The sequence below is a fragment of the Cardiocondyla obscurior genome, linkage group LG05 (assembly GCF_019399895.1).
Source record: "Cardiocondyla obscurior isolate alpha-2009 linkage group LG05, Cobs3.1, whole genome shotgun sequence".
NCBI classification, from domain to species: domain Eukaryota; kingdom Metazoa; phylum Arthropoda; class Insecta; order Hymenoptera; family Formicidae; genus Cardiocondyla; species Cardiocondyla obscurior.
Genome location: NC_091868.1, coordinates 3,228,841 through 3,245,312, shown reverse-complemented (window position 1 = coordinate 3,245,312; position 16,472 = coordinate 3,228,841). Strand labels below are relative to the sequence as shown.

General features: G+C 34.9%; 5 protein-coding genes across 18 annotated transcripts in view; 2 read left to right on the top strand and 3 right to left on the bottom strand.

Annotated features, from left to right (window-relative positions):
* Window positions 1–994: 994 nt before the first annotated feature.
* On the bottom strand, window positions 995–5,545 carry Smsr (Sphingomyelin synthase related). Of its 4 annotated transcripts, none has more exons than XM_070657323.1 (6): window positions 5,183–5,545; window positions 3,777–4,105; window positions 3,384–3,712; window positions 3,163–3,306; window positions 2,930–3,084; window positions 995–2,854 (listed from the first exon to the last, which is right to left on the bottom strand). In XM_070657323.1, the coding sequence occupies exons 2-6, from the start codon at window positions 4,098–4,100 to the stop codon at window positions 2,454–2,456; spliced, it is 1,353 nt and encodes a 450-aa protein (XP_070513424.1). In that variant the 5' UTR covers window positions 4,101–4,105; window positions 5,183–5,545; the 3' UTR covers window positions 995–2,453. The 4 variants fall into 4 exon arrangements, with proteins under 4 accessions (XP_070513424.1, XP_070513423.1, XP_070513421.1 ...); XM_070657322.1 differs by lacking the exon at window positions 5,183–5,545 and adding an exon at window positions 4,399–5,057 and having other exon boundaries at window positions 3,777–4,161; XM_070657320.1 differs by lacking the exon at window positions 5,183–5,545 and adding an exon at window positions 4,399–5,056.
* An 83-nt stretch (window positions 5,546–5,628) lies between these two features.
* Window positions 5,629–9,217, bottom strand: Srpralpha (signal recognition particle receptor alpha). The gene is made up of 8 exons (XM_070657319.1): window positions 9,082–9,217; window positions 8,069–8,438; window positions 7,927–7,968; window positions 7,604–7,745; window positions 7,394–7,532; window positions 6,755–7,284; window positions 6,217–6,631; window positions 5,629–6,134 (listed from the first exon to the last, which is right to left on the bottom strand). Exons 1-8 carry the CDS (start codon window positions 9,196–9,198, stop codon window positions 6,009–6,011), a joined length of 1,881 nt encoding a protein of 626 aa, XP_070513420.1. The 5' UTR covers window positions 9,199–9,217; the 3' UTR covers window positions 5,629–6,008.
* Window positions 9,218–9,244: 27 nt separating this feature from the next.
* On the top strand, window positions 9,245–12,942 carry LOC139103014 (probable U3 small nucleolar RNA-associated protein 11). 8 transcript variants are annotated; one of them, XR_011545814.1, is made up of 4 exons: window positions 9,245–9,384; window positions 9,805–9,832; window positions 10,043–11,504; window positions 11,705–11,797. XR_011545814.1 is itself a non-coding variant. In XM_070657325.1 (4 exons), exons 1-3 carry the CDS (start codon window positions 11,318–11,320, stop codon window positions 12,577–12,579), a joined length of 843 nt encoding a protein of 280 aa, XP_070513426.1. In that variant the 5' UTR covers window positions 10,820–11,317; the 3' UTR covers window positions 12,580–12,581; window positions 12,697–12,942. The 8 variants fall into 8 exon arrangements, 2 of the variants coding, with proteins under 2 accessions (XP_070513427.1, XP_070513426.1); XR_011545816.1 differs by lacking the exon at window positions 9,245–9,384 and having other exon boundaries at window positions 9,609–9,832; window positions 10,043–10,823; window positions 11,236–11,504; XR_011545815.1 differs by lacking the exon at window positions 9,245–9,384 and having other exon boundaries at window positions 9,610–9,832; window positions 10,043–10,932; window positions 11,236–11,504.
* Window positions 12,943–13,040: 98 nt separating this feature from the next.
* On the bottom strand, window positions 13,041–15,220 carry LOC139103015 (pseudouridine-5'-phosphatase-like). 2 transcript variants are annotated; one of them, XM_070657327.1, is made up of 6 exons: window positions 14,821–15,220; window positions 14,659–14,738; window positions 14,334–14,494; window positions 14,033–14,251; window positions 13,710–13,942; window positions 13,041–13,312 (listed from the first exon to the last, which is right to left on the bottom strand). In XM_070657327.1, the coding sequence occupies exons 3-6, from the start codon at window positions 14,395–14,397 to the stop codon at window positions 13,115–13,117; spliced, it is 714 nt and encodes a 237-aa protein (XP_070513428.1). In that variant the 5' UTR covers window positions 14,398–14,494; window positions 14,659–14,738; window positions 14,821–15,220; the 3' UTR covers window positions 13,041–13,114. The 2 variants fall into 2 exon arrangements, with proteins under 2 accessions (XP_070513428.1, XP_070513429.1); XM_070657328.1 differs by having other exon boundaries at window positions 14,659–14,728.
* A 687-nt stretch (window positions 15,221–15,907) lies between these two features.
* The window catches only part of LOC139102640 (uncharacterized), a 132,826-nt gene continuing 132,261 nt past the window's right edge, over window positions 15,908–16,472 (top strand). For all 3 annotated transcript variants that reach the window (XM_070656709.1, XM_070656708.1, XM_070656707.1), the window contains exons 1-2: window positions 15,908–16,224; window positions 16,309–16,458. The gene's annotated coding sequence lies outside the window, so the exon portion shown is untranslated. The remainder of the gene's footprint in view (window positions 16,225–16,308; window positions 16,459–16,472) is intronic.

Genomic DNA, 16,472 nt, shown 5'->3' with positions numbered 1-16,472 from the left:
CGGCACTGAGCGATGCGACGCAGCGGAGTTTCTCTTGACCTGAAACAAAAAAATAAAACAATTATTTAGTAGATATAAAATTTAATTAAATGAAAAAAATTAAAAAACGTTATTAAAAATCCAAAGAAAAAATTGATATATACCCATGGGTTGCTCCGCCGGGGCAGGATACCCTTCCTGGGCCTCCTCCTCCTCTCAGGTAGCACGTGTCGAGTCATCCTTCTGCGTCCTGGACCGCGAGATAGTTCACGACACGCTCGACCGTCTCGAATCCCCGAATTCGACACGAGAAACGGGCTACGACGCACGGATGCCTCGACATTTTCGTGTCGAACTCGAACCGCGTGCTTGCCGTGACTTCTAATAGTACGCAATAGTTGTTGAGTTATTTTTCCGCGCACTGGACACTCGCGAGATAATCCACGACACTCCCGACCGTCTCAAATCCTCGAATTCGATACGAGAAACGGGCTACGACGCACGGATGCCTCGACATTTTCGTTTCGAACTCGAACCGCGTGATCGCCGTGTCCTCTGGTAGTACGCTGTGACTGTCACAGTCTATTACCAACTCGCGATCAGGCGATCGATGGAGCGCTGTGATTGGTCGGCGCGCTAGGGAAATTACGCGTCGACCAATCACAGCGTTTCACTAGAAACAGGTACACGATGATAACCGTAAGAGAGGACACACGCAGATGCCTCGACATCTTCGTCTCGAAACCGATGTTCTCCGCGTGGCCACGTATCCTCTCGTTCGCAAAAGAATGAGTCACGTAAGCCCGTTGCGAGCTTGCGACCAGATCTCTAGAGCGCTGTGTTTGATCGGCGCGCTAGGGCTGGTATGGAACGAAACATGCAATTAAAAATTTATTTGAAAACTCTGATCTTTCAAAATTCAATTAAGCAAAAAATAAACTTTAAATTTTTTTTTAACTAAGTAAAATTATAGAATTAACAATAGGTATAACAATTTAATGAAAGAACATCCTACTGAAATATTGACGTCTTTTTATTCGTGCCATTTTTCTTAATAGTTTGCAAATCAATCCGACTTTCAAACAAGTCGGCATATTGGTCGATATTAGCATGAGAGAGTTTACATACATTGCATAGTTTTGGAAGTATATAAAGTAATAAACACCAACAATCAGGCACCATTAACAAGTTATCAATAATCAGTACTCATTAATGCTAACAAGATTAAGTTATTTATCACACAAGTAAAAAATAGATATGGATGAATTATTAAAAAGCTATTATATATATATATATTACTGTTGGCAATAGCTTCCACATATGACGTATAGAAGCTAATTCATATAATCATATCATACAAATACTTTACGCACGACATTAGATTAGAAGTCACAATAACAGCAGTATTTTCAGCCTCTGTTTAATAATACCAATGTCAATGTATCTTCCGTTATCTCACTGCAATTATATTAATTATGAATTAACTACATGAATTACATTTTTATTAATAAAATTAATAAAAATATATTTCCTTAATTTTATTAAAAAGAAACATCGTATGATTTTAGTAGCATTGAGCAAACGGAAGTCTTAAATTATTAATTTTATCAGATATCAGGAATGCATGACAGTATAATATACATTTACTCTTAAAATGTTGTGTTCCATTACTAACAAACAAAAATTTTTTCAAACATATATATCTAACTTAGAAATTCTACGATACCGTTAATATTAAACTTGGTAACCGCTAAAAATTATTAATCATTACTGATCAAATTTAACATCCCTGCAGGCCGTCGCAATATAGCTCTCGATATAACTTCTTGTATCACAAACAGAAAACGAAAGTACGTGTGAGCAAATGTTACGTAATATAAATATAGTATATATGTATATGTGACATATTATCAATATATATACGCATATATGAATACGTATATGAATTAACATTTTTTTTAAACAAGTCTTAAATGATGTGGCATGCTCGAAAAATTATGCATGCTAAATTAATAAAGTACTTTATACACTAAGTTTTGTCTTTGGAGATTTCTTAATGAATAAATTATATTACTTTTCTGTGATAACAAAATTAACTTTAGGATGTAATATTGATCAATGTAGCTTGAATTATTTCAATCTCTTTCGTTACCCTAGCAATCTCATCGCAAAAATAAATATTTAAAATTACTATTACATTTTCTTCAATATTAATCCAACAGATTTGTCAAACAGTCACGAAATTTTGAAAAGATAAATATACAATATAGAGTCAATCTTACACTCTTTTAGAAAACTTGGAGAAATGTGTTATTCTCTGGTCTTTTCTTTCTCTTTGTGTACACATGTATGCACGTACTTTTACGTATCACACGAAATTGAAATTAAAAAATCAATGAAATGCCTCCTGCATCGCATATTTATCTCAAAAATACAAAATATAATATAGAAATAATTAAAAAAAATTATATATATTAGTATTCTTTCTTTGTGCTGCTTAAACTACCATTTACGTTGCGCTGCGTTTTTCGAAAAGAAATCCGAGATCGTACACAATGCCAAATATTTTTTCCCGTACCTACCAAATTGCAAATTATTAAGGACGGCGATTCATACTCATTAGGAACAATACCATCAACCGATGATTCAAAAAAACTAAATAATGGAAACCAAATTCTGGTCCTAATCGAATCGCGCTGCATCAGTGCTTGATTATTCGCCAGCGTGTGATAGTAAAGAAATAATCTCGAAGTTATATAAAATGCGACGAAAACGTCGATGGAATAATGCTCGTGTGCCGCCAAGATAAAAAAAATTCCGAACATATTTAGCATCCATGTAAAAGTATGCAGAAAATATAAATGTCTCGGAGTATCTGTAATAAAAAATAGGTATTCTATAAATATTTAAATTGACCGCTCCGATTGAAATAATATACATTATTACTTACATTCTGTAATGAAAAAATTAAGCATAGTTAACGCCACTGTATGCCCGCTGAACATGTAATCTCCGCATGTTCTAACGCCTTGAATAGACATGCCAGCACCTCGCCAAATAACGTAAGCCATTGCTATTTTATTATACAATTCAACATAAGCAGCACTAAAAAAAAATATAAATGTATATTATGTACTTGTATTAAAAAAAAAGGAAAGGTATATATTTTATAATATATTTTACTTTGTCCAATCTTCATCTGGAACTTTTCGTGGTTGGCATTGTAAATGTGCACCTGGTACTGACAATGAAGTAATGAGCATTGTCACGCACCTTAGCAGGAAGACTGTACCCGACAGTGCGAAAAATCTCCGTAACAAAATAAATCTGTGTGATAAATAATAAATTATTTGATTTGGCAAATTACATTTTTTCCCATATTTATTTATAGAGGAATTATTTACCTATACTTGTGAAATATAAGCACAGCAAGCCATATCGCGAAAAGCAGTGTACCGGTAACTTCACACATATCAAACGCCCATGGAATATGAGGTACATTGTCTAAAAATATATCTGGCAATGGAGGATACTTCTTCATATCAGGCACTCTGTCATGAACGATAACCATCACAAAGGCAGTAATCCACGTGACAATGAACAAATATCCCAAACTGATGACTGTTTTCCAGATTTCAGGCGGCAAGTGAGAGGCATGACCGTCTTCAGATACAGAAGCCGAATAAAATTCGTTCTCGATAGACGTTTCATTATTTGTACCAGTACTGGGCATCTGCAAATAAATTATGTTAAGCACAGCAATTTTTGTGACTATAGATCATAAATTGCGCCCTTACCTCGTGTTTGTTCTGATGGGTATAAAAATTTGTTGAAGGAAATAAATCCACGTATCCGAGATCGAATAAAACAGCGACATTGTCCCTTTGCAATTGTTTTATAGCTAAATACAATTTTTTAATAGCACCGATCTTCCTTATGTTTAAAATGCTAGATTTCAGGTCCTCTTCCTTCAGTGTTAGAAGTACCTTCCCGTCAATCTCGTGTTCGTAAAACAAATCCGCATACTTTTCGTGCCCGTTTTCCACGAGCCACGCTCTTACATCTTCGGCCGTCCACTCGGTGACGTTTCTCGGGGACATGGTTGAGTCGTCGATTCGCATCTATCCTGCATAACAGACGAGTCGGTACGCGTGTACCGTTACAAATGAGACGGGAATTGCTCTGCAAAAGGACAGCCTTGTGACACAACAGTCGCTCTTCTAATTACAAGTCGTGTCGACATTGTCGCCTATTTAAACGCGCGAAGATAAGGAGCGATCAGAAAGTAAACACGCTGCAAAGTGGAGCCGGTGGTGACCACAGCTGATAGTGGGAGAACGAGGACAGAGGGAGAGAGAAAGAGAAGGCCGCGCGAGGATGTGAACTTTAACCTAGGCATGAAAACGTGCGATCGCCCACCTGAGGGTCCCAAGGAAGAAGCGCGGCGCGCTGTGCGATCGTCGTGATTATCTTATCGGGGCATTTTCGCGCGTACGACGTGCGTGTCACCGCGCCGCGACTATTCTCGGCCGAGAGAATCATGCGTCGGCAGTGGTGTCCGGTGCACGGTGTCGGCTCGTGCCTTCGACAAAGGCTCGTCGATCGCGGATTGATGATATCTTCCAATCTTCGACGGCACACTGCACTTGGCGACGCACGCGGGCGCGGCAGCGCGCGACTGTCACCCTCAGCTCGCGCTGTTATCACACACATTCACGGCGCGAAAGATAACGTGATTTCGCGAGCGCTCGATAAACGGAGGCCGTTGCTATTATTGCTATCTCGCCACGCGAGATTGATGACACGCCGATGTTATTGAGTGACTCGATTTCAACAAAGACTATAAGACGCCTAAGATGATTCATTTCTCGCGATAAAACGCATTGTTCCTCCGATTGTCGTCGAGCACTAACAATGTTATTTGTCACAGCTACTTCCGGCGTTATTTATAAATTGTTTATGAACATTCCAGAGTTATTTAGATGAAGGAAAAAAAATAAAATAAAATAAAAAAAAGAAGCGGACATTCTCGAAGACGCGATAAACGTAAAGCAGAAAACGAATAAAAACTAAACCTTGTAACACAGTTGTCGCACACTTTTTGCTATTTTTCTATTTATACAATTCAAATTGCATAATTATATTATATAATTTTTTTTTTTTTTTAATATTTGATCCGTGAGAGCGTGCTAATTAGACATACCGCTGGCGTCGTTGGACACGTTAAAGATCGATTAAGGTTAATTGGAGTTCACGTAAAACAGCCGGATGGAGATTTTATTGCTTGATTAAAATATAACTTCTCCCCCTGCTGCTTCTTTTCTCACTTCAAACTTGGCGAATTTCACAGCGATATAAGGCTCGTTTCCTCCCGTACTCTTTACGCAGTACATTGCTTCGCGGTCACGGTGTTAAAAAAAAACCCGTACAAAAACCCGTTATTTGCTAGCAGCAAAATAACAGATCTATTATTCCGTTCTGTATTCTTACCGTGTCCAGTCCATGTATTTTTACTTTGCAATTTTTTTAGTATTTCCACAAACTTTGCATCTATATAAAAAGTCTTAAATAACTTTTACATAAATTTTCCATTATCTTTTTTTAGATTAAAAAGCAAAAACAATAAAATTTTACTGAAATAGATACCTATTTTGAACAGTGAAATACCCAATTTTATTTGACAAATACAATTATTTTATAGTAACTTAATACATTACCAATTACGAGCGCAATCAGTTCCTTTTTCTTCCTCTTTCCAATATCAGTTTTTATGTATATAACAACAGCGCGATTCCTCTTCAAATTTTATACAGTCGAGTTTTCATATATCCATTTATCAGGCTCGAATTAGTTTACCTATTTTTTATTTTCTCTTTAATATTATTTCGAGAATTTGGCTAGACAATCTAATTCAATCCCAAACATACAAAAGCTCGACTGTAATATCAATGTGTAACATAGCTTGAATTAAGTCTACATATAATGGATAAAACGTCTGTAGAGATGTATTATTGCTTGTTAACATCTTTTTATTTCATCAAAGCATGTACCACTGCTTTGGCATTCAATGATTTTAGATCCGTGTAAGTTTGGCCGGTTCCAACAAAAACAATAGGTTGACCAGTAATGTATGTCATTGTGATAGCTGCGCCAACCTGTAAATAATATTTATTAGAAAAATTGTAAATCTTACTTCGATAAACAGTACGCGATAAAAATTATACACAAAACACTCACCTTATCATCGATAGTATCGAATTTTGTTAACACAATACCATCGATAATATGAGGATTTGCAGATTGGCTGTAATCAGCTAAAGCTTGATTAAATTTAACTAGCTGATCTACAGCCTCATTACCAACAAGAGCTTCTCCCACGAATAACACTAAGTCTGGCTCGTTCACTTTAATCAATTTTGCTAAAGCTCGCATCAACGGCTCGTTATCTTGCATTCTACCAGCAGTGTCGACGAGGACAACATCGAATCTGGAGTCTTTTGCAAAACGTATTGCTTCCATAGCTATACCCGCGGCATCCTTGCCATAACCCTTCTCATATAGTTGCACCATCGTTTGATTTCCATGTTTTTCTGGTGGATGTAAAGCGTTTAGATGTCGCATATGTGTTCTCAATTGTTCAACTGCTCCAGCTCTAAATAATAAAATTATCGTTACACGTTAAATATTAAATAAAATAAAAATACTCAAAGTACTAACAGATTAATGATAAGCATATTTTATAAATTTTATCAAGAGACGCGGTAGTAATATTTACCTGAACGTATCACATGCAGCTATCAACACACGAAAATTATTTTCTATTAACCAGAAACAGATTTTGGCCAAATTCGTTGATTTGCCAACTCCATTGACGCCACAAAAAGTCATCACATACGGTCTGTTACCTTTCTTCGCTTCTAAAGCGTCTCTCAAAATATCGATTCTTCTTTTCGGCGACAGTATTTGTACTAAGGCATCTGTCAGGGTAGTTTTCACAGTGTTTGCTACACTGTCGAAAGTGCCGAGTATTTTTCCCTCCAGCTTCGTGTCGACAGAATCGCATAACTTTTGCGCGATGTCTGCGGCGACATTCTTAGTAATTAAATGATCCTTCAGTTTTTCCAAAACTGGTAACATGTCTTCTTGCTTTAAAGATTTGCTGCCGACCAGACTCTTGAACATAGAGAACATACTCGTTTTTTTCTGCACTTGTTGCTTAGATTGTTCTATCTCTTCTTCAGAACTATCTTCAGATTCGCTGTCCACCTCAAGATCGCGTATACTACCTTTCATCTGCCCAACTAACTAAAAAACAATAAAAATATAAATAATTAATTAAGCAAAATTTAAAATAAAATATATATTTTTTAACAAATATAAAATTGAAAAAATACGACAGAAAAAAAAAAATTACAGATGTATTGGCTGCTACATAATCATCATTTTCTTCGGGTTTGTCTTTAGTTCGCTCGAGTGAGGCAAGATCCTTGGTTGTGCCACCTAATTCCCAGATGCGTGGTTTCTTCCCAGCTTTTTCAGGCTTAGGACTTTTCCTAATACGATAATTTCTTTAGTTAATCCAGAAAATTATTTTCTTTAATAGACGAAGAAAACTTGTACTTACTGCTTATCAGCTTTCTTTTTTTGCCCAGCCATTTTTTGAGCGAGCTTCATACGATTGGTAATTAATGTTTCTTCATCAAGTTCACCGTTATGCTCCACATGCTGTTTCGGCGACTCTTGTTTTGGAATATCCTGAATTTTTGCTACAACATTAAAGAATATTTAAATAAATACTAAGTATTTATTTAGTTTTAAAACAATTTTATATAATTTTTTTAATTGTAAATTACATTTATTAATTTTATTATTTTATTCATACAGTATATTTAAGTGTAATATATACATATCATATCAGTAAGTAAAAATTTAATAAATGCTACTTACTATGATAATCCCCATTGCAGTTATTCGCCTTTTTCTTTTTACCTAGAAGCAAAGCTTTCTTTATTTTTTTTTTAATTGTACAGATTGTAAAAATAAAGCTTATTTTTCTCAAAATTAATTAATAGTATTTTTATTATTATACCTGATTTTTTATCGTCTCTATCATCCTTTCTCTCGATCATACTAGCGACAGTCTTTTTGGATTTTTGACTCTCGTCAAAAGTGCGCATTTGCTTGGGTATCTTAGCTTGTGAACGTGACCAGTGTTCTGCTCGTTCAAGGACCATACCGTAAGAACTTTCAAAGTCGAAATTGGTAAACCAGCTAGAGTTCTCAAGATCATTTTTGAAACGATCTCTAAATTCTAAGTGAATATCATTTAAAAATTTATCCACGTAAGATAACTGCAATATCTTCTGATAAGCCACCACAAATACCAGCTCAAATTCATTGTCGAGTTTATACTGCAGCCGCAAAGAGTCATGCTCAAAGCTGTGATTCCCTGTACGTTCCTTAAAAAAAAAAAAAAAAAAAAAGAAAAATAAGAAAGAAGAAATTTTAAACACACTAATACATATTTAACATTTTTCAAAAATATTACTATAATATTCTATAATATATAATATAAAAATATTATTATAATATTCAAAAATATTATAATAAAAATAACTAGTAAAATTTACTATACAAATATATTTTTTAAGGCAAAATAAAATACAAGAAACTCACTTTTTATAATTACATTAATTGAATTTAATTTTACACAAGCACAGAACCTTTCACAAGACAATTTGTTTTAACAGCTTGCAACCATATGGTACATTTAACTTAATAATCTCACTCTTACCACAATTAGTTCATTAAAAAAAAATAATATATATCTTTTAATGCTTTATTTTACTCTTTTTCATATTATAATATCATTCGTAAAAATAGCAGATATCGATTTAAAAGGAATAAAAATTTAAAGACACGCGGTCGGGCTGCCAGGCACGTGAAGTACGGTATTAAAAAAAAATAAATAAATAGGACCACTGTCGAGGGAGTTGGATCGAGTGGATCAGAACGTGAGTTTAAAGAGGGGAAAATGTAACAAGGAGATGATCGGATAATTTGGGGTCAAAGGTCTCGGGCTGTCACGTTCACGCGACTCACCTGCAATATAACGCTCCTTATCAATGCATTCACGCTAGGCGCAAAAATCTGTGACGTGCTCTGAAAACACCAGAGCACTATCCCGCCCTTGCTGAATATCGTAAAAAGATCAAGCATGTTTCTCGCGGCGTTTAAACGCGAGTGAGGAAGAGAAAGAAAGAGAGAAAAGAGAGCCTGCCACTCGAACGCGGCCGCACGATGACTTTCGACCTAACCTACTGATGCGACGTCTCATTTACACTTACACACATTTACACGTCAAACCCGTTCATGCACAAGCCTCTATCTTCTTTAGAACGCGAGGTATTTAACTTTTTTTTTTAGCGTTATTTATTAATTTTGATACACTTTTTTTTTAATTAATTTATTAAAGCTTTTTGATTAAATATAATAATTTATTTTATAAAATTTTATTTTTAAAATCGTTGCATAAATATTGGAATTAATGCTGTGTTTCTATGGATTGGTAACAGTCGCGATATATTTTACGCTTGTTTATCGCGTTATTATATATTAATTTTTTTGTATTTTCCTATTATTAACGTTAATTTTCAACCTTCTGATTTAATATTATGATTGATTTTAAGAAATTTTATTCCTCGAGTCGTTGCATACATGTCAAATTTAGTTCCGCGCTTTTATTGGCTGAATTCTTTCGCATAATATTGAATGCTCTTCCGAACATTACTCCGTTTTTTAAAGACATTCTTTCTGTTTATACAGATCTCGATTTACAGCTCCCGAATCTAAGGTAATTGAAAAGTTCTCTATTTCTCTTTCGCACGATTTCTAGTTTTAATTCTGTGTCTTTTTATTTCTTTCAAGCTGCGAAATGATTTTTTAAGGTTACGTCCGTATCGAGCTTTTCACGTGCTCGAGTATATAACAATAATTTATAACTTTTCTATGGCAACATGCGTCTTATAAATTGGTTTAAATAAATTTCTACGTGTTGTTTTAGAAAGACAAAATAAATCAAAATGTCATCGTGGAAGAAAGCCGCGAAAGCAAGCCAAAAGACTCATCGTGAACGTCATCAGCCAGAGATCCGCAAACACCTAGGGCTGCTGGAAAAGAAAAAAGACTTCATTGCTAGAGCCAGAGACTTTCAGGAAAAAAAGGCAACAATCAAACTTTTGAGGAAGCGTGCGCTGAATAAGAATCCGGATGAGTTTCACTTTCATATGATCAATTCAAAAATGATAAATGGTGTTCATCGAGAGAAAGATAAAGAGGACCAACATACACCTGAACAAATCAAATTGATGGAGACACAGGACCTTAAATATGTATCTTACAAAAGAAATATTGAGGCAAAGAAAATAGACAAACTACAAAGCCAGTTGCATATGATTGATGCAGCCAATGAAACACAAAATCAGCATATCTTATTTCTAGATGATACAGAGATGAAAAACTTTGATCTTGCCAAGAAATTAAACACACATCCAGCACTTCTGTCTAGGCGTACCAATCGGCCAACACTGAGTGTAATTAAAACCATGAAGCTGCCAGAACTTGATAACAAAACACTTATTAAGCTTGAACAAAAAAAGCACATGACTTATAAAGAACTAGAGAAGAGAGTTGACAGAGAACGTGAATTGACAGTTGTAGAACAGAAACTAGAAGTGGGCAGAGCTTTGAAAAACAAGAAAATAAAAAAACCAATACTAGTAAAATCTGGCTCAAAGACTGCAGCTCCTATTTATAAATGGAAGTTTGAGAGAAAACGATAACAAGTGATTATTATAGAATTTTGTATAGTTAGATGTAATATAGTCTTAATTATAAATAATTACTTGAGTTGCACAACAAGAAAAATTTAAGATGTTAAATATTCTTTAAGATGTAAGTCAACTAAAAATTAGAATTTTATACTACTGAATAAATAAGTGCAGATTTTGATAATTGACTCAGGTGAAGGAATACATTAAGACAAAAAAATTCTTGTCTTGTATTATCTTAAATAATAGGAGGAAAAAATAAAAGAAAAAAATAATAAGATAATATAATACAATATAACATATTAAAATATTAATAATATAATATAATTAAAAAAAAAAAAATACATAAAAATGAAAGTTAAAACAAAAAAATATGTATACGAAAATGTAAAAGAATGTTTATACCTTTGTCTTTCATGTTTTTTAGTCGCGAAGTATCACTTAATGGAGAGAGTTTTTTTAATCAAGCATTCTTATTTTACCTTCTATGGAAAGTTGATGTATAATTAATGAACCTGACGTCTTCGAGTCTTGGTCCGTGTGCCCAATTTCAGTCTTCCACTAGCGTCGGCGAGTGTAGGTTGTATAGCGGTGTGATCATGTTATCTAAATGGCTTTTCGTATCTTTTCTCACCGTAGGAATCCAAAGCATCTTTGCGAATACACATATCAACGATTACAGCATTAATAATATTGGTGAGAATATTAAAACAATTCCATGTAATTAATATTTTAAAATTCAACAATACAAAATTACAATTTGCAGGACAATTAAATAACAGTGTCATTTATTAATCAAACAGCTCTTGTATAGATGGTTTTTTTTCTTTTTAATGTAAAACTGTTTATTATAATAGATTATAACAGAAAATTATTAATATTTTTTATATTTTCAGATGTAACTAAATTCTTTTCGGTATTTTACAATGCGAATACGCGCATGCCATTAAAAGGCGTATTAGAAAATGTTGGTCGTGGTCCTTTTCCTGGAATTGGTTTCCGTGGTGTAAAGTGCACCTGCCAAAATTTCACTTGTGGTTGTTGCAACGGCGTTAACATAACTAAATTCAACATTGATCATCAAGTCTGCACTAATTTTACTTATTATCCCCAAGATACTTCCATCACATTCAAATTTATAGTGAACGAAAAAGAACTTGTTACAAATTCTCTGTCTGGTGAGTAATTTCCTTAACTAAATAACTCTTCAATATTTTTTATTTGGAAATAATTTTTTTCTTTAGAAAAATAATGTTAGATTCGATTTTTTCTTGCTTTGCAAGAATATTAAAGAATCAATTACGACAAATTAATTATTTTAATGGAATTTGAATTAAATATAAGTCTATTTGCGTGTATTTGTACATTTATTATATAATGTAAAAATTAATTTGCAGCTAAAAATCCACCACCGTTCTGTGTGCCTTTCTATCCTCCCATATCTTTCTGCGTGCGTTTCTACGACGTTTATATGTCGGGTAGAAATCTGCACGCTTGCGTTGATCTTGAGACAATTGTGATATCGTGGCCGATTTTGGTTTTACATTTTGATTGCATAAAGATTGGCGAAGATGGAATCTCTTGGATAAAACCTGAAAATGAAAATACTATTCCCCAAATGGGAGAAATGGCAGTGATCATGCCGGATGTAAATGGGCCGGAAATATACGATCAAGTAGATTTTGAACCGAATTTTACTGAATCTCCAAATAATAATACTTCAACTACAACGTATGAAGAGGAAAATAATATTGGCCAGTTAAAGCTGTGATGGTAATTATACATACACAAGAATAATAATTTCTGCGATACTATAAACGCATTTATTATATTTATCAGTTAACTTGTTTTATTTCTTGTTATATGATATAATGTTTTATCCTTGCAGTATTTAACGAATAAAGCTATTTGAGATGCGTAGCAGGATTTTTAAAGAATCCTGTCTTATTTCCGTGGCAAGTTTTAATCAATTACAAAATGCGGGCAAACGAGTCAAGCTTAAATTTCACCGTAAAACTAGGTCAATATAAATTGTCCCGATAACCGGCCAGACAAGTTTCAATCGTTCCAGCAAAGAGGAGCACATCTTGAAATATCCTCGTGCTAGGATTCAACGTCGGACAAAATTAAAAATGCAAGAGGAGAACTGTCTGCTGTTTGCTTAATCACCGTCTTCGCGCAATCATGCTTGCATGTAGGATCGAAAGTTAATGAGAGTTTTACGGCAGAAAGAATCGTGAAATGGGAGATTTATTCGATAATACGGATAAGGAAATTTAAGGAAAAACATGTTGATAAGATACGAATTAAATGGAAGACTCATTATTTTTTTCGTACATCGGCAGGCCAAACATCTCAGGTTGAAATTCTTCGAGATTGTTTAAGACTAGAGTTGCTTCTTTCGTATATTCTTTGGGAAGATTCGGATCTGGCACCATGACAACCTGCATGCCAGCTTTAATTGCCGCTTGCACGCCATTCGGTGCATCCTCGAAAACCAAACACTAAAAAGAAATTAGATCTTGAATACTACAGATATTTAACTCTTAGATTTTAATCAGTTTTGATTCTTAAATATAAAATTTAAATGTTTAATCAAAATAATATCCTATTAGTTATATTAAAATAGATAAATTACCGTTATTCTTAATTTATTATTAAAAAATAAGTGTACTGTAATAAAGAATAAATTAGAAATATTTTAATATTGATAATAAATATGCTTTTTACTATTTTTAATTTTTACTATATTTTACAATATCTGTAATAGTCATTTTCCAAGGATTTTTATATCACATAACACTTTCAATCAACAAGTAAAAAATAAATTAAAAATTAAAATAATATTGTTTAAGAAATATCGTTTCGTTTATCATAACTACTTCACTCCGTCATAGTTACCTTTGAAGGATCTGGATTATCAGAGAAACGCCTGGCAGCTATGAAAAATATATCTGGATTTGGTTTACAGCGCTTAACTTCGGAATCAGAGCCACCAAGAACTTTGTGATTAAAAATTTCAAAGAGATCATGCCAACGTGTGGTTTTTAAATCATAGTTCAGTTTATCTGAGCCAGTGGCTAATGCAATCGGGATGTTATTTTTTTTCAAATGCGTCAGTAACCGAACAACACCTGTTATACAGTGCAAAACAAATCATATATATTTTATCAGTAACATAATCGGAAAATTGTGGTAACTTACATATCAATGTAAAGCATTACCTGGCATGGGATTAGCACGTGGAAATAATTCTCGATAGTTTCCAACAACCTCTTTTTGGAATTCATCTACTGTTATTGGTAATTCTAACGTTTTAATCATAAATGCAATAACATCTACAGTTTTAAAACCCATTGTTTGTGCTTTGAGCTCCCATGTAACTTCTTTGCCATAACGATTGGCGATTCGATTAAAGGCTTCAGAATATAGTTGTTCAGTATCTGAAGTAAAAGAAAAAAAAAAAGATTATACTTGTAAACCCATTAGTTAGAAAGATATATTTTCTCTGGTTTAATACTTTACCTAGCAGCAAACCATCCATATCAAAGATGCAGTGTGTAACTTTGTTATATGTTTTGACAGACATTTTGTAATTTAAATCCTGTGTCCAAACTTAGAAATTTAAATCTTGAATTCAACAACTATGATGGAATAAAATAGTTATGATGAACAAAACGATATTTCTGAAACAATATTATTTTAATTTTATTTATTATGTAAAAAATACATAATAATTATTATGTATTTTATATTATTTTATTATGCATTAATATTTTTATGTCGAAAAATATTTTAAGATTGTTCAAAGGATATCAAGGCCATCACAAAATTTTCCTATGGTACTTACAGTGTAAATAAGCTGAATACCGAAGTAACGTTACATTGATTACATTTGAATACGTATGCTGCCTCAGTTTCTATAAAAATCTAGATAAAATTTAATGAGCTCAATTACTTATCTTATGTATATCAAACGTGCAATGTTCGTGAATCTACAATTCTTACTAACCTAATTTCAAGACGTAAGTGTAAAACGTACTATTTAATATCATAATCTTTCTTCTTCTGTACGTAAAATATCATTTATCTCTACTGGGGTGACTGGGGGCATTATTTATCGAGTAAACAATCACTAGAATTGCTCACTCATACATTAATTCTAAACGTGTATAACTTGCAGAATTTTATTTCTTGCCCATGTTCTTGAACAACATAATTATTTATTTTCTTTTCGTCGCCGATTGAAACTCGGCTTTACAAGGGTAAGGATGTGACGACACTCAGCATCAACCTGTTTTAATTGATATTTGATCATCGCCTAATTACGAACGTCTCTAGCACATACACTGAAAGGCATGACCGATTTGGCATTCGCCGGCAACAGCAGCTAGTCGCGATCACGTGACCTCTCCGCTCATCCCCTCTCTTAGCTGCCGTGGCCGGGAGGGGATAGCAATAGAGAAGCACGTTCTTTCTGTCCTCTATTCCTCTCCTTGGTGGCCGACGCTCCATGGCACGTGTATGTGTACTACGCACTTCGTGTGAGACTCGACTCTCACCACGCTAAAATCACATAAACTAGCCGCCGTCGCCGCCGTCGCCGTTGTCGCCGTCGTCGCCGTCGTCGCTGTCGTCGCTGTCCTTGTACCAGTGGCCGGACCCGCCGAACACGAACGGATCATCACCGCGTCGCGCGGCATTGCACCGGACTTTAATCCGATAAATATGGGTATGATTAGACTTTTCTACACCGACGTTTATTAATCACGCAATACCGCGTAGTGTAGATTCGATATTTGCACGCGAGCGACTTGGTAAACGCGCATTTCTCACTTGATTTGTTCGGTCGCATTGCAGTCGGAGTAACAGTCGCGGAAAGCGATAATTATTTTGTCGAACGTTGCTCGAAGTATATACCTTGTGCGGTACGAGTCTGTAATTCCGATTCAAGCATACGTATCCCTTTGTACAGTAATACACGCGTAAGAACAGCGTAAATATATTATTTGCCGTTCGAGCCGGGCAGGAAATACAGTTGCGAGCAATATTCATCGTCGCGATGAGCGGCAACCGACGGGCGGGATAGTGCACTTTGTCGCTCTCTGCCATGTTGGCGGAATCGGCCAATCACGTCGCTCGTTGCAGTACGTTGAATTCGTTTGAACGCATTTTAAGCGCGTCGCGTCGGTGCCGAGTCGCGAACCTGATCGCTCCTTTATCGCGACGTAGGGCTCGTCGTTGCTATCAGGAGTGCCGTGATAAATCACGCGATCGTCTTCGAGTGATTGTCCTCGAGTAATTAGCACTTGCGTGTTTGGCAGCGTTCGTGGATGAACTTGTTGGGCGAAATCTGAGCGGAGGAGGGAGGTAAAGACTCGAAGAGGCATCGAGCGTCGTTGAAGCAACGATTCGGGTAAATATAATTCGTTATTTGTTTCATTATTTGCCAAATTAATTTATACAATAATTATCAGAATATCGAATATGTGTGTTACAGATGAGCGTCGTGTATGTGCGATATGTGGTCTACGAGTGTCGTCGTGCAAGTGCAACGTGAAGAGGAAACTTGTGAGGGAATAAAAAGGACCATCTGAGAGGAGAACGAGGCCTTGGAAAAGCATCGAGCGTCGTTGAAGCAACGATTTAGGTAAATATAATTCG

Coding starts and splice junctions, on each gene's coding strand:
- Smsr (XM_070657323.1), bottom strand. CDS start 4,100: ATGCGAATCGACGACTCAACCATGTCCCCGAGAAACGTCACCGAGTGG. Junction 3,307..3,383: donor CTTATATTTCACAAGTATAG/GTAAATAATTCC, acceptor TTTATCACACAG/ATTTATTTTGTTACGGAGAT. Junction 2,855..2,929: donor TAATTTTTTCATTACAGAAT/GTAAGTAATAAT, acceptor TTTTTATTACAG/ATACTCCGAGACATTTATAT.
- Srpralpha (XM_070657319.1), bottom strand. CDS start 9,198: ATGCTTGATCTTTTTACGATATTCAGCAAGGGCGGGATAGTGCTCTGG. Junction 8,439..9,081: donor TAAGGAGCGTTATATTGCAG/GTGAGTCGCGTG, acceptor TTTTTTTTTAAG/GAACGTACAGGGAATCACAG. Junction 7,969..8,068: donor TAGAGACGATAAAAAATCAG/GTATAATAATAA, acceptor CTTTGCTTCTAG/GTAAAAAGAAAAAGGCGAAT.
- LOC139103014 (XM_070657325.1), top strand. CDS start 11,318: ATGAACCTGACGTCTTCGAGTCTTGGTCCGTGTGCCCAATTTCAGTCT. Junction 11,505..11,704: donor TTACAGCATTAATAATATTG/GTGAGAATATTA, acceptor TTATATTTTCAG/ATGTAACTAAATTCTTTTCG. Junction 11,987..12,205: donor TGTTACAAATTCTCTGTCTG/GTGAGTAATTTC, acceptor ATTAATTTGCAG/CTAAAAATCCACCACCGTTC.
- LOC139103015 (XM_070657327.1), bottom strand. CDS start 14,397: ATGTCTGTCAAAACATATAACAAAGTTACACACTGCATCTTTGATATG. Junction 14,252..14,333: donor TATGGATGGTTTGCTGCTAG/GTAAAGTATTAA, acceptor CTTTTACTTCAG/ATACTGAACAACTATATTCT. Junction 13,313..13,709: donor ATAATCCAGATCCTTCAAAG/GTAACTATGACG, acceptor ATTTCTTTTTAG/TGTTTGGTTTTCGAGGATGC.